Genomic DNA, 16,829 nt, shown 5'->3' with positions numbered 1-16,829 from the left:
TCTAAACCTCATTATATTGTCATTAAATAACAATAGTTTTCTTTTTAAGCTCTGCTATTTGCATTACTGCACATTTCCCCCAATCAGAAACTATGCAAAGTTTCTTTCTTCTGTTTATTCGTCTTGCCCCTTCAAAGTGCTGGGTGAGCCCCATTTGACCGCAGGTGGGACCTACCCGTCTGGTGCTGTGAGCATTCCAGCTAAAGCTCCCGCAGACGCTGCGAGGGTCCTCCCTCTCAAACACTTAAATTCGATGCCCAGTTTTGCTCCAAAAAATTCACGCCTTTTAATATATGCACTCTTGTTTCGACTGCATATGGGGTCTACCTCTCCGATGCCATGGGCATTTCAGGTCAGTTTCCGGATTTTTCTTTGTTGGGCATCTCATTTATTCAACAGTTAAGTCATTCAGGCTAATTAAGTGGCATTAATTTTTATAATCTAATCTTTGGCAAACCTTCATCAGCTATAAACAACTCTAAAACTCTCACCCGTCATCAAAACTATATTTAGAAATAAGCCCATTCGCCCAAACTCCATGCCGCCCATTACAATTGACTTAATGTCTAGGTGCCTTTCCGCCTTTCGGCTCGGTCACCACTCTCTCTACCACTCCATCCATACTGCCCGCACGCTGGACGCAGTGTTCATTTTGTGTTTTTTGCTTTTTAAACTGTTCAGGATTTGCAGTCATCTAAAATTTCAGTCCAGTCATCTACCCTACAACTTCGTATTAAAAAGTTCTAAAACCTTGATACAATCTCGTTTTTCTTCAAACAAAGCAAGACTTTCAAATTTAAGAAGGGGCACTTTCTATTTTCAGTTTACCGAACCCCATCCAATTATATAATTCGCTACTAAATTACCTGCAGTACAGACGATCCGGGTCGAAACTTGTTTTGATCCTCTTTTTATCGACAACCGAATTTAATTGGCTACGAGATTTTGGTAAAATTTGTTTTAATCCAGTCTGATATCCAAGCAATTAAATTTTCATTCAGCTAATTCATTCAGCATCAGTGCCCCAACCACTCCCGCTCCAAACGGCCTCTCTAATCAACAAACTTAGGCCCTCAGTTGCCGGATGTCAGAATCATTCAAATTCTACATTAGATTCAACCACTTGCATATCAGAAAATCTTGTGTACGCCTAGTTTGTTTTGTTTGCTTCACCTGCACATTCATTAAAATGAATAAATAATTATATGTATATTTATCTGCGTGCGTTTATACTTGTGAGAATACACTGTATGTACAGTATTTGTATATATTTTTTCCCAGCTTTTTTTTTCACACACAGTTGCACTCTACCGTGCACGTCGTTGTATGGGCTCCCCGTTTGTAGGCAGTGCGGGATTTTCTTCCACCAATTTAAGTTTCGCCCCTTCAAATCGCTGGTCGAGCCCCATCACTTATCACTCATAATTTTCTTACCTTTATATTTTCATGTTGAATTTGCAACAGGACCTACCCATCCAATGCTGTGAGCATCTCCGCAAAAACTCCCTTTGGATGCTGCGAGGGTCCTCCTGGTCGGACACCAAATTTTTGCCTTTTTAACCCTATTCTAGAGCCTTCCTGTTTGACTGCAGGCGGGACCTACCCGTTCGATGCTGTGAGTATCTCCGTTAAAGCTCCCTTCGGATGCTGCGAGGGTTCTCCCGGTCGAACACCACAATTTTTGCTTTTTAAACCTTATATCAAGCATTTCCTTTTTACTACAGGCGGAACCTACCCATCCGATGCAGCGAGCATCTTCGCTCAAGCTCCCTTCGGATGCAGCGAGGGTCCTCCCGGTTGGACGGTTAATTTTGCTTATTTAAAAAATCTATCGTCAAGCATTCCCGTTTGACTGCTGGCAGGAACTTCCCGTCTGATGCCGTGAGCACCTCAGCCAAAGCCCCCGTCAGATGCTGCGAGGGTCTTCCCGGTCAAACGCCTAATTCGAATTTTGATTGTCTCGCTTATTAGATTTCTCTCCGTCCTCACCAGCATTTCATGTGGAGACGTCTCGTTCGATGCTGCTAGCATCTCAACCAAAGCTCTCGTTGGACACTGCAGCGGCCTTCCAGTGAATTGGCCTTAACTCATTTAATTCCGCACCTTGTTCTAGTTCGCAAATGCGCTCCCCGTTTGACTGCTGGTGGGGCTTTCCCGTCCGATGCTGCGAGCATCTCAGACAATGCCCCCGTCGGATGCTGCGAGAGCCCTCCCAGTCAAACCACTAGTTTTCCCACCGCTTTCTATAGGTCTTTACGCTTACACTTTTTGGGGGCTGTTTTTTCTGGCTGCTGTCTGTCATTTATGTGGCATTTTTGGGGAGTACTCTGGGTTCGGGCTAAAATTCCGAGCTCGGAGCCCTCTCCTCCGACAGCACGCCAAATATGCTTTATCTCATTCCCTATCGATTACATGTTAATGCGAACTCGTGAAATGAAGTTTATTTAACTAAGTTCGGGAGGAGCATGGTCATGTGATCCAACCAATCAGTGCCAAGAGGTGCCTATAAAGGGCAGTCCCTCAGCTCTGTTCCGTGACAGATTTTTTGCAGCATCCCTCCTCCACCCCATCACCTCACTCTCATCTAGATTCATTCATCACAGTTAAAGAGAGGGGAGTACTCTGGGTTCGGGCTAAAATTCCGAGCTCGGAGCCCTCTCCTCGGACAGCACGCCAAATATGCTTTTTCTCATTCCCTATCGATTACATGTTAATGCGAACTCGTGATATGGGATTTTGCATACAATAAATTAATAAAAAAACATCACTGTAAACATTTCCTTTGTAATCGCTTTATTTTAAATAAAAAACTATAATTTATTAGTTTTTGATAGAAACATAGAAGACAGCTATACTGAGCTGAGCGTAGCTGTGTCTGGTGGTCGTAATTTTAGATGGTGCAACAGACGTAAATATTTTTCACAATGTCGGACGTAGCTAAGCCCGACGTAGGACTAACACCCAACTTTTTTACATCCGGCTTGTGCAACTGGCCCCATGATTAAACATGAGTCTATATGGCGAGAAAACAAAGCTTTGTTGCATTTTTTTTTTTTTTTTTTTGAGGATTGGGGGTGCGCCAACCCGGTTGGGACATAAAAGGAGGTTACGCAGGAAAAAAGTTTGGGAACTGCTGATCTATTGCAGTGCTAGCGAAATCAATGCTACAAAACTTTACTGAACTTTCCTGTCTAGTCATTTCCCCAACAATATATAAAAATGCCCCACATTTGTCTGTTCTAATTTGCCTTTCAGGAATAATACACTGAAAAATACATTTCACACAAGAAATTGACCCGCGAAAGTATCGTCCCCCAGGGCCCTTTGCATTCCCAAACATGTTTGCAAATTGTTTGTGTGACTTAATGAATAGACTTTGGATCCGAGCCACGTTGGAAATGTACTGAATTCAAATTAACATATAAATTAAAAGCAGAGCACACAGGGCACTTAGAGAGTCTTCCTGTCACAAATTAATCAGAGAGCTGGAAGCCTGAAGCCTTCTGGCTGCCCAGAGAATTCTCACGCTAAGCACTGAATCCCAGTCATGTTTTGCCTGCCCGGCTGAGGCTGTAGAGACGTGTCGTTTTTTTACATGCAAAACGCAGATAGAGCAGATGCCAGGAGCAAAGCGGCCCTGATGGTCAAGTGTCAGTCTGCTGGCAACTTCTGCTCAGCTTCGGAGGCTGATGAGGTTTGCGCGGGACTTTTCCTGGAGGAGGAGACCTGATGATGGAAGATAAAGACTGCGTGTAAGCTGTGTACCATGGTAAACTGTGTAATGCATATAAAGTGTAATTACCTTACTTTAAAACATTATGATCTTGTCTTAACATGTCCAAATGTTGTAGGGCTAGGGTTTGTTTATGTTATGCAACCATCATCAGGTCATCAGGTTTCTAAACCGATAGTGATCTGGCAGAGTTGTTGATCCATACAGTGGAGGTTAAAGGTGGTCTTCTGATTGGTCAGTTTGATTGTGTCAAGTTAGGTATAGTCACATGGTCAAGGAAAGGATATAAAGAGAATGTTGAAAATGCTCTGTCTCTTCTTTTTTATTGATCTTCTTCTCTTCTGGGCTGCTTTCATTGAGCTCTGCTCTTGGATTTTGCCTTTTCTCTATGCTCTTCCTCTTTGCATTTATAGGGTAACTATTGTACCTGTAGTTGTAACCTCAAGTCTGGACTGTTATTAAAGAGACACTCCACTTTTTTGAAAAAAGGCAAATTTTCCAACTCCCTTAGAGTTAAACATTTGATTTTTACAGTTTTGGAATCCATACAGCTGATCTCCGTGCCTGGCGATAGCACTTTTAGCATAGCTTAGCACAATCCATTGAATCTGGTTAGACCATTAGCATTGCGCTAAAAATAACCAGAGTGTTTGGATATTTTTTTCTATTTAAAACTTGACTCTTCTGTAGTTACATTGTGTACTAAGACCGACGAAAATTTTAAAGTTGTGATTTTTTTAGGCAGATGTGGCTAGGAACTATACTCTCATTCTGACGTGATAATCAGTCACTTTGCTGATGTAACATGGTTGCAGCAGGCGTAGTGATATTACACACTGCCCAAAAATAGTCCCCTTGGTTACTTTCAATAGCTGGGAACTATTTTCGGGCAGTGCGTAATATCACTACGCCTGCTGCAGCCATGTTAAAGCAGCAAAGTCCTTGATTATTATGCCAGTTTGACAGTGTAGTTCCTAGCCATATCTGCCTAGAATTTTCTAGCTTTTGATTTTCTGTCGGTCTTGGTGCATGATGTGGCTACAGAAGAGTCAAGTTTTAATTAGGAAAATTATACAAACTCTTTGGTTATTTTTTAGCGCGATGCTAATAGTCTAATCAGATTCAATGGATTGTGCTAAGCTATGCTAGAGGTGCTGGCGCCAGACCCGGAGATCGGATGAATGGATTCCAAAACAGTAAGAAAACTGTTTAACTCTAGGGAAGCTGGTAAATGAGCATATTTTCAAAAAAGTGGAATGTCCCTTTAAACATTTCACTTATACATTTGATAACTAGTTTTGGTTGTTTTATTAATATTTAAAGGTGCAGTGTTTAAATTTTAGCGGCATCTAGTGGTGAGGTTGTGAATTGCAACCAAAGGCTCAGTCCACTGCTCACCTCTTCCTTTTGAAACACATAGAGAAGCTACAGTAGCCACCACTGGACAAACATGTCATCGTTGGAGACAACTTAGTAAAAAAGTTTGTCTGTTAAGGGCTTCTGTAGAAACATGACTGTACAAAATGGCGTCCTCCGTGTAAGGGGACCCTTTGTGTATGTAGATAAAAACGTCTCATTCTAAGGCAATAAACACATAACCGTTCATAATAAAAAGGTCTTTATACACCCCTAATAATATAGCTTTGTATATTATTTTGCATTTATGTCAAGAGATCCTTCTAAAAATTACACACTGCACCTTTAAACCCTACCTGTTGCAATACAATATATTAATATTCTAGCAATGCTCTCCCACATGTTTTGCAAATATACAGTAACTGCGCTTATTTTCGTCATTGGTATAAGTAGCAGAAGGGTGGTAATTAACAAGAAATACACACTTTTACAATATCTTACTGTTCATACAGCTTGAACCAAGCTTGTAGGGAATCTAGCCTTACAATATGCAGTTTTACACTGCATTGCAGTCTTTGATATATTTCTCTTAAATGTTTTATGTTTTATGTTGCGATGCTGTGCAACCCCTGACATAGCTTTTATCATACAGTACATCCACACATAAAATAAGAAGTGTAGCACTTTTTGACATGTGCAGTGTAGGTTTCTTAAAAGACGCAGTGGAAGAGTCAGCTTAAAATATTGAGGAGTGTTTGTTTGAGCCTTTGGGTGCGAGCATGTTCCTTTATAAATCACATGACTGTGAAGAACAGATGGAATATTGGTTTGCAGGAACAGGAAACTAGCAAGAAACCCAGACAACAGAACGTCTCCTGAGATCCCGTCTGATTCCTTTGGCAGCAAGAGCTGTTTGAATTTCACTAATCAGTGCTATCGTGTGCTGACATTAGGGAGGATTCTTGCTTTGTTAGACTAATTTTACTCATTTCAGTGTATGGTTTTTCCTGCTGCTTTAGTGCTCCTGTGGCTGGAGTCTGGCGTACAGCTCGACTGACTATAGTTTAAGTTTCTCATTTTATATTGAAAGCAATGAATGATTCATCTGTTTGTTTGTCTTTTGTTCATTTTCAAATTTTAACCCTTCAGAAACTGAAGAACAAAAATATGTCGTTTTCACACTTTATTTATTTATTTATTTATTTTGACACTTGAATTCTAATAATGTGCTATGATCAACTGCAAGGGATCTTTTTTTAGATTATTGATCATTACTGTGTTGTGAGTTTAAAGGTGCATTGTATAACTATTAGAAGGATCTCTTGACAGAAATGCTATATAAAATACATAACTATATTATCAGTGGTGTATAAAGACTTTACAAAATGAACTGTATTGTTTTTATTACCTTAGAATGAGACATTTTTATCTACATAAATTGCGTGTCTCTTCCTTCCATTGGCGATAGCGTCAAAAAACGCTCTGGCTGCCCTGCCAACGAATCTATAGAGGTTATGCATTGACGTAACTTTTCCACATGATCGCGCCGGAGCTTGCCCTGTTGAGTGGCAAACAATTAGCAAAATGGCTGGCTGTTCTAGTGGCGGCCGCGAAAATGTCTGTATAACAGTATTATCAGCAAATATTACATTTAGTTGGACTTGTTAGTGGCCCTAGCAACTTGTCAACCCACCTGTGGTCAGTGGACGTTGGCATGTACGATCCATTTACTTCTCCTTACGTTTTTTTTTGGCAGTCTGTAAAACGATAGTTCCGAATTCTTGTTAAATCTGTAAGTACAGTCTTTCGCACAACAGCTTTTTCTCAGTTAGGCGCGTTTTCCCCGTGTTTTCGCTGATTTTACACTGTACACAAATTCTGCCGCTCTGTCTTTTGCCACTCTGTGGGCATAACCGCAGTCATTTTCGCCGAAGGTGACGTCACGTGCATACCCTTTATAGAAAAAGATAAGTGGTTGTTTGACGCCCTAATGCATTTTCAGTAATCCTTTTCCACCTCCTAATTGGTTTGCCGCCAAACATTTCCGCCGTCCGATTGGTTGCCGCCGAACCGCGCCATAGCTAATTACCATTACGTTGAGTTGTTTTTATCTCTCCTCAATGCTCACACCGTCCATGACGCGCCGGAGCTCGCTGCTGGCTCTCATTGAAAATGAATGACTTCCGGCCACTTTGGCGTTCTCGCCGGTCGCGGTGTGAATGCACAATTACATGGAAGTGGTTGTCAAGTTTCTACAGTAGCCCTAAATGGACAAATTGCTCTATAGAGCGCATTTCATCCCTACAGTGTCTCAGACGACGACATGTTTGTCCTGTGGCGGCTACCATATGCGTTTTGAAATTGAGGGGTGAGCTGTTGGTTGCAATACGCAATCTCACCACTAGATTCCGCAAAAGTTTACACACACCACCTTTATAGACAAAAATGTATGATCTAAAATAGCGGCACGCTGGCTCCATGACGGTACATGAGACAATCGTTGGTTCTCATTTGTCTCACATTTACGTATTTTGTTATACCGCATATGACGACTATTTACAAGAATCACAAGAACCAATTATCGCACTGTGTGTACTGATGGATCTAAAAATGCTCCAAATATCAAACCCTGATCAAACCTGACACTGTTTTGCACATGGTAAAGAGAAAATGTTGTATGTGGGTTTGCTTGTACAATATTCACTCCATACAGAGAGAAACCCGGAGAAATGACACACTCTAAATCTAGGCCTGTGCTCGGTTGCCATGAGATTTCATCTTGGTCAATGTCATCACTGATGGCAATTATGTCCGTGTAGTGCTCTAGCTACAAGCTTTCCTTTCTTTGTCTCTGTTTCTCTCTCTCTCTCTCTCTCTCTCTCTCTCTCTCTCATTTTCTTTGAGAGACCGTCTCTCTCTGATTAGATACTCTCTCAGTTCAGCAATCAACATACTCTTTAAAATGCATTCTGTGTTAGAAGTCTTAAGAAAGTGAAAGTCGTTGAGTGACAAAAGACAGCTAGAAAAGAGCGACAGCTACAAGAAGCTGTGTATGTCACTTCTTAAAATACTGTATGTACAGTAGAAAACTTCATACAGTAAATGTTGCACATACAAGCATGCCAAATCTAATGTGTACATAATCATGTGTGCTGCTATAATAATAAGATCCTAAAACTGGAATTTTGCAGCTCATTTTGTGAATCTCATTTTTCACGCAGTTGGATTGTTACTAATTACGTCTGTGCCAAAGATGAGAATATTTGCATAATCTGCCTTCTACTTTATCCATGACCACCCTGCTATGAAAACACCTTGTGCCTGACATCACACATCTGTGGCTTGTAGTCAATGTTGGGAGGCATCTCTAAAAACATACTGGTGCCAAATGTTTTCTTAATGTTGAGACACCGTTTAGCAATTACTGAACGCTTACAATATCCAGTTAAAAATAAACATATTGGGGCACTTTCCCGGACAGGGTTTAGATTAATCCAGGACCAGGCTTTAGTTATAGTAGGACATTATCCCAAACAAACCGCAACCGAGTGTGTTTAACCCCCAAAGCCTGGTTCGTTTGACTAGTGTGATCGCTCTGTACTGTGTCTGTGTCTGTGCACGGTCTGGTTAATCGCCACCTAGCCGGCTTGCAAAGGTAAGCTCGGGCAAGGTTCACTTAAACTCAATCACAGTTTGGTTGAGATAATGTGAGTGCACCCTAAGCCCTGTCCGGGAAACCGCCCCTTAGAGTTTTGTTGTGGCAGTAAAAACTGTTTAAAATGTTACTAAATGACTTTCTCTCTTCAGCTAAACATAAACAAATAATTTTATATTTAAATTGCAGTCATGTTATCTTCTCATCAGGGTTCCCACGAGTCCTTGAAATCCTTGAAAGTTTGTGAATCTGGGGAAAACAATTCAAGGCCCTGGAAAGTTCTTGAAAATATACTACATAGATCTACTTTATGCGAGAGGTTTTCTGGAAAAAAGTCCATATTATTCCTTGTGTAGTGTAGGATAATATCATAAAAGTTACAGATCCCTGAGAAGGGAACGAGACGCTGCGTCTCCCTTGCCATACTTCCTGCGTCCCTGTAACACCATCTTTGGCAATATTTTAGATAGCAATATACTTCCTGACTCCCACATTACCCTGTCTTTGTTGTTAAGCATCACCATTGGTTGAATTTGATATACATATTCAGACGCACTAACCCCTGGAAGAGTCCCCAAAGTGTCACCGCAGTGACGCAGCGCGAGTTCCCTCAAAAGGGAACTGTAACAATGTATCTTAAAAGGATGTTACCTTGCTCTCACTTAAAATGTCTCGTCACATTTAGTCCTTGATTTTGAGAGTATTGGACCTGGAAAGTCCTTGAAAGGTCCTTGAATTTGAAGTTAATTAAGGTGTGGGAACCCTGTCTCATATCCATGTAAAAATAGAGATTAGGGCAGGAAGATCAAATATGGTTATGTCAAATCTCATTGATTTTTATATTATGGTGAACTTTTCCTTTAATATTCCTATCACTGTTCATAGTAAAGAGACGTGCTAATCATCTGGATAATCAAACTCAACCGTTTCCACCTGTAATCAGCCCCAAACGACTCCTCGGCTGAAATTAAAGGCATGCGAATGTTGACTGTGCATGTGTGTAAGCATCAGTGTGTGTGTGTTAAAAAGTAAAAAAGCCAGCAAGGTCAGCGTCATCAACTATTCAGCTGCCACCTCTTCATACTGACTCATAAAAGTGATGTGCGTAGTTCTCACATGAGGGCGAGAGAGAAAGAGAATGGGGCATAATTGAGGGTAATAATGGAGAAATGTATGTGACTTATTCAGGGTGTCTTACATCAAGAAAGCTAGCAACTAGAAACATACAGTACGTGTCTGAAGGTTATCTTCACACTAATGAGTTTTGCAGTTCATCATCCTTAAAGTTTTTAGACTTTGTTTAAACATGTTTTGTAGTGCTGGGTGATACAGTGTGCCTTTCAGCAAAATCCTGTTCACATACCAGCCCTAAAAGCTGAGCCCTTGAGGTTTTATATACTTTATATACCTACTGTATATAGTTGCAGTACAGGGATGATTTAGACTTATTTGACATTTGTGTCTACATTTCTCCGACCATTCTCTCTGAATCACAGACTTATTTATAGGACCTTCACAAAATAAATCATAAATAAAGGCACATTTAAGAAATAAAAAAGGGAAAAAATCACATGCTGACTCATGGCATTAATCACATGTTAGCATGTGCATTGTTTATGTAGTTAAAGGAACAGTATGTAAGAAATGTATATCAATTAATCATAAAATGGCCCTGATATGTCACTAGACATTAAGAAATCATTTTCATTTCAAATACTTATATCACTGACAACAGTGGTCTGGCCAGAATATTGTCATTTAAAAAGTGGAGTTGCAGCCCTCAACTGATGTTTATGTTGTCATGTTGTGTATACCAGTTGTGTGATTGCAGTACGTTTTGCTATTTTAACAAATCTCTTGCAACACCTTTAATTACCATGACAGCTCAGATGAATCTGAAATAACACGTTGTCATTTGTGTTTTATTTTTAACACGCATTAAAAATTATTTTACACATAATTATTTAACAGATGCTTTTGTCCAGAGTTACTTACAAATAAGAAACAGATTATTTAAGAATCATGTAAGAAAATTATGAAGTTGTTTTAAAATAGTTTTTTCTTTCATTAATAATAAGTTAGCTTTTATTTTTGTATTCTTACTTATCATGATTTTAGATTAATGTTTAGTCATTTTGTCATGTAATTTTGCTGTTGTATTCGGGGTTTTTTGAATAAATATTGCTATTTTAAATTAATTAATAATTTTACTCCTTAAATCAGGCATACTTTCAGTGTATTGCTACTGTAAGGCAACATTTCTAATTTTGATTTTGTTTTCAACTATTTATTTTTTTCGATTTCTATTAACGCAAATATTTTTAGTTAATGATAAAAACCCGTTTATATATAACCATACGTGCTATAAATTTCAACATAAGCAGTCAAAACCAATAAAGTAATTACACACTTTATGTTGTTCCCTTTCAAAGGAACTGAATGTATTCAGTTCAACAAAAATAACTTGCAATTGTTTTTCTTAAAATGTGTTTAGTTTTAGTTTCTTTTTTATTTAGTTTTAGGGTTTTTTAAATTTTATTTACATACTGTTGTTTGTTTTCTCTTGTTATAGACTCTAAAAGAGATGAACCAAAACATTAAGTTATTTAACTAAAAATATCTAAAATGCTGCGTTGCATTGTTGGGTCAAATTTAAACCCTGTTGGGTTAATTTAACTCAACGGCTGGGCTTGTGCCCTATTGACCCAAAGCTGGGTTAAAAATAACACATGAGTGTACGTTATTTTACTAAATATGCAGGATTCCCCAGTGAACCGCACAGAATTCGAAGTCAATTGCACATCAACTTGTTGGATTATTTCATATTTTGGCATATTAGATCTTTTTTTCATTTAGAAAAAGAGAATTATGCATATACTGAACCTTATAAACTGATGCATGCCAATGCTTCAACGCATTCTTGTCTAATCAAAAGCTAATTGTGATGTTTTTATGTTTCTGGTTTTACAAACCTTGAAAACACATTTCTCTCTTTGCGGCTTACTGTGTTCCTGAGATTTAGGTTGAACTTGGATACATCATTTCTGATATAGCATCTGTCAGAATAAATTAGCACTCCTGACAGTGAGCTCTCTCGGGTGGGATATTGATGATATTCAGGTTAGGATAATTAGCACCACGCTAGCGTGGCTAAATTGGTTATTTCTCATTTGCAAGATGTTTTAGCATCGACTGCACTAAGGTGACTTTCTACAACCTTAAAATGAGTTTCTTCTTGTTTCAACTGTTTGTAACTGATGATAGATGCCATTTTAACATCAGGTGATTGATTCCTTTGTTTTTAATCAGTTTGTGATTAAAGGTCCTTAAATCTGGACAGGGTGTTTATAGTGACATGCTCCTTATTTTATTTATTTATTTAGTTAATAAAAAATGCTGTGTTTATCTTTACTTTGTCTAGTAGTCAAAGTTTGGATGGATAGCATGACATGTGTCCCCTGTTTGTAAATGCTGCAGCATTTATCATTGTGTAATTCCCAGGGACCTGAATTTCATGACTTTTAAAAACATTTGTAGTTAGTACATGCTGTGCAGGAAGTATGCTACTATTTCATTCTAAACATAGCCAAATTTCAATGTGGTTGCTGTATTAAATAGACCTGCAGGCTCTTTGCTGGAGCTCTGACTGTGTGTACTGTGTAGTTGTCAATAGACTGTTTATTTTTGCTTACAAACCGATGAAGCCTTTAATCATGCATAGAGACAACACAGATAAAACGTCAGGACTTAATTTTGAGATTGTATGAGTATAACTTGCTAACATGCATGACATCCCAGCTTTCATGAGATGTTTTATTTATGTCAGTTTTATTATTCATTTTTCTTTGAATTTGATGAAATTTGTCTTTGGAGTCTGGAGGAAGAGCACAGCAATTTGCATATTTGAAACTCTAATTAGACACACGATTTCAAAAACAGGCACCAAAATGAATCTCCGAATATAAGCAGTGGATCTTCTCAGCATTCTTACTGTAAATAGCTGCTGTGTACACTTTTACTGGATTAGCACGGTTTGTTGTTGGTCAGCGACGTATTTGGTCTTTAGTGGTCAGATGTATCTGATTTCATTTGATGATTTAACACAAACCAACATCCATCCACTTAAAGAGACACTCCACTTTTTTTGTAAAAAAAATATGCTCATATGCCACTTTTAGCATAGCTTAGCACAATCCATTGAATCTGATTAGACCATTAGCATCCCGATAAAAAATAACCAAAGAGGATATTTTTCCTATTAAAACTTGACTCTTCTGTGGTTACATTGTGTGCTAGGACCGACAGAGTATTTGAGGTTGCGATTTTCTGGGCGGATGTGGCTGGGAGCTATATTCTCATTCTCCCGTGGTAGTCAGGGACTTTGCTGCTGTAACATGGCTGCAGCAGGCGTAGTGATATTACAGCCATGTTACAGCAGCAAAGTCCTTGATTATTACACCAGAATAAGAGTATAGTTCCTTGAGTGATCGTTTTTCTAATAAGTTTGGTTTTAGTTAGTTGATGATATTAAATGATATTAAAAAGGTGTGTGACAACATGATTTGTGTGTTTGTGATTGAGTCAAATGGGAAAATGGGCAAGACCTTGAGCAGTACTGCACAGACTCTGACCCCGGATTTCCACCAACTGCGGAGCGGTTGCAGATCGGCTCCGCTGCGTTATGACTCCGCCATCCGCCAATACCCACCAGTTCCGTATTTGTTGCAGAGCGGCTGCGTGTTGAAGTGACAAGGACCCATGAGGTCTCACAAATTCACGTGATGATCGCGCGATATCTAGTTCTGTCTCCGCCCATTATGATGTTAAATGATGACGTTTTGCTGGACCAGCCCAGATCACAACACGAGATCTCGCGAATTCAGGTATGATCACGCGATATAGTCATGGCTCATGTTCTGGAGGGCTGCGGATGGCCGGAGCTGTGACGGATTCGGAACACAGTCAGTGGAAATACACACATTGACTTGAATGGAAACCGATTGACTCCGCCGCCGTTCCGCAGCGAATCCGCAGCCGTTCCGCATTCAGTGGAAATCCGGGTTGACTCTTTTGGGAGATTTTGGCTTTATTTTTGTACAATAGGAAAAGTATATGGAAACGTGTCATTCATCTTTTTGTACAATCTGTGGTTTGAAACATAAAACTGCAGGATTTTAGCTTTAAATAGACAGGGCGTTCTGGCCTGTGACCTGTGTCAGTGAACTGCTCATTTTAGAAAACATCTGAATGTTTTGGAGGCCGAAAGGTGTTTCATTCGTCTCTTCTGTTGTTGTTAACCGTTGCCAAACAAAAATTAAAATGCTAATGATTCAGCCGCCTTCTCTGTTGTTTGGTTTCTGTTTGTTTATCAAATTACCGTCGCAGGCAAATGTGATGTTTCTGCAAGAATGACTTTTACAAATCTCTAATGGCTGAACTGATAAGGATAACAGAGACCCGTCGCTTGGAGCCGAAGATATTAGTCTAATTTAATTTAGTCTAGGCATATTTATACTAGTCTGAAAAGTTTGCATTATTATGTGGGGAGTGATTCATTATAGCCAGCTAAGGAATTGAGTTTGCGTCTCATCTTTTGTACTTTAAATTAGTCTCTCAAATATAATCTATGGAGTTCAGGTAGGTTCTTGTTTTATGTGAATTGCATCAAGTAATTTATTATTTTACAAGCACAAGCTTTCACCCACACAGTTGTGAAGGGCAAACTCCTAGAAAATAGTATGTGAGGCTGTAGGATCTATTACTTGTCAAATTATGTTTTGGTTCCCCTCAGGTGTTCAGCTTTAATTTGTGTGGGTCTTTGTGTCTGTTTAAGAGGTTGTCAAACTCAGGCAACTCAACCGCAGAATCAAGAAACACTTTCTTTCCTACACAACACCAAAGACAAGTTAGTCCACTCGATGTTCATCTTGGCAGTGCCACCGGGCAGCTGTTTTTCTACCAATTTAAATGTCTCGCAAGTTTAGTAACTATTCACTTTAAATAGGAAAAGACAGAAGTAACATACACTCAAAATATTCAGGGTTGTTTTGATCCCTGGTTTAATCAAATATCGACGAACACAGCTGTTGAGTTAAATGAACCTATGCTGAGTTGTTTCAACTCAAGTTGAGTCGAAAATTGCCATTTTACAGGTTCAGCTGTCTATTGAGAATTTTTCTCTTTTGTTTTCCTCTATAGATACGATGTCTCCTCTCTATCTGCTGTTTCATTTACTACAAGTGTGCTAAATGCTGAACAAATCTGTTTCTTGTGTAGGTGTATTGTGGAACCTATCATCATGTGATGCTCTCAAGATGCCTATAATCCAGGATGCTCTAGCAGTGTTGACCAACACAGTGATTATACCCCATTCTACCTGGGATGTCTCTCCACATCAGGACGACCGCAAGCTACAAATGCACACATCCCAAGTCCTACGAAATGCAACAGGCTGCCTGAGGTGAGTGGTGGTGCACAGCAGACTCAGTTTGATTGCTTTATTCGCACGTTTTCATCCCATTTATAGGCGCATATTACTAACGCGCTCATTAAATAACAAAAACAATATTGCGGCATTGACTTTAGACCAGGTTTTAGTTGGTCAATGGTGTAGTGTATTTTAGTTGCCTCAAAATATCAACATTCTTTTTGTGTTTTTGAAGCTTTGATTGTGTTTACAGTGCACAATATAACATGTGTTCATGTTTCACGTGTAAAAAAAACGTATTTTTCACACAATTTACTTATCTGTATAGCGCTGTTTTCACTGTCCTCAAAGTAGGCTGATGTCTTACTTGTTCTATGAAGTCCCTCCTTCAGAAATAAGTATAGAGTTCTGATTGTGTAGTTTGTTTAGTGTGTTGTGATTCGATTGCAGTTTAGCTTGCCATTAGCTTAGCTGACGACTGACGTATTCCTGTGGGCGAAGTTTAGTCAAAAAACTGTTTTAGTGACGTCATTAAAGCAGGAAGTAGAGGGCTGTAGTCCAAACCCGTCGTTCGCTGTAGACTTTGAAAAGCGAATTCTGTTAAAGAAAATATATCGCCTGGCAGTGAACTTTGAGCTTTATCATTTTACAGGTATTATTTATGCTATTATAGCAACATTACACACTAACTAGGGTTTCAAAAATGGGATCAGAAAGAATGTGACCTTTAAAGAAAATATTTTACCTATCTCCCCATCATTTCTGCTTAGTTTAACACTTTTTGTCAAGTCTCTGCAGTCTATCAGTGTTGGTTTTACATTCATTTCATTTTTCATTCATTTATACCTGAGAAATACTTTCCCAGATGTTTATAAAACCTGAAAAATCAGAGCATATGGTACCTGTGTCACTAATGAAATGGTTTTCGAACAGGAATATCTCAGTCATTTGCACATTGCGGTTGTTTTTATAGCATCTGGTGGTATGACGCAAAGGACAGCACTGCTTTATTTCTGAAGTGCAATCTTTCAGCTAGGGCTACTTGAAAAAGTTCATTTATAACACATAAAAATAAAATTACATTACTTTTTTTATTAAAATTGAAAAAGTGGGTTCTTTAAGATTATAATTTTAAAACATTAAAATAAAACAATCTTGTGATTATTTAAAAAGGAATGTGACCCTGCCTGTCAAATACAGGCTAAAGTCTCATAATCTAAAATAAGCATCAACATTTAATTTCACTTTAATTTTAATCTTTGACATGACCTTACTCAGTTTATATAGTATTAAAGATATCAATGTCAAGGTACAAATATCAAAATTGTCTTGCTAGGTTTTCACAGTTTGGGTCAGTCGTAGTAGTAGTAGTAATAGTAGTAGTAGTAGTAGTCGTTGTAGTAGTACTAGTCATAGTATTAGTAGTAGTCGTAGTAGTAGTAGTAGTAGTCGTAGCAGTAGTAGTCGTAGTAGTAGTAGTCGTAGTAGTAGTCGTATTAGTCGTAGTCGTAGTCGTAGTAGTAGTAGTAGTAGTAGTAGAAGTCGTAGTCATAGTAGAAGTCGTAGTCGTAGTAGAAGTCGTAGTCGTAGTCGTAGTAGTTGTAGTAGTAGTAGTCGTCGTAGTAGTAGTCGTAGTAGTAGTAGTCGTCGCAGTAGTA

General features: G+C 38.9%; 1 protein-coding gene across 4 annotated transcripts in view; it reads left to right on the top strand.

Annotated features, from left to right (window-relative positions):
• ctnnd2a (catenin (cadherin-associated protein), delta 2a) overlaps positions 1-16,829 on the top strand; it is a 341,772-nt gene that overhangs the window by 247,387 nt on the left and 77,556 nt on the right. For all 4 annotated transcript variants that reach the window (XM_073864207.1, XM_055181469.2, XM_073864205.1 and 1 more), the window contains one exon: positions 15,021-15,204. In XM_073864207.1, the coding sequence (XP_073720308.1) occupies positions 15,021-15,204 (184 nt within the window). The remainder of the gene's footprint in view (positions 1-15,020; positions 15,205-16,829) is intronic.

This window comes from Misgurnus anguillicaudatus, chromosome 25 (genome assembly GCF_027580225.2).
Source record: "Misgurnus anguillicaudatus chromosome 25, ASM2758022v2, whole genome shotgun sequence".
Lineage (NCBI taxonomy): Eukaryota > Metazoa > Chordata > Actinopteri > Cypriniformes > Cobitidae > Misgurnus > Misgurnus anguillicaudatus.
The sequence above is the reverse complement of the archived record's forward strand: the minus strand, read 5'-3'. Positions and strand labels throughout refer to the sequence as shown.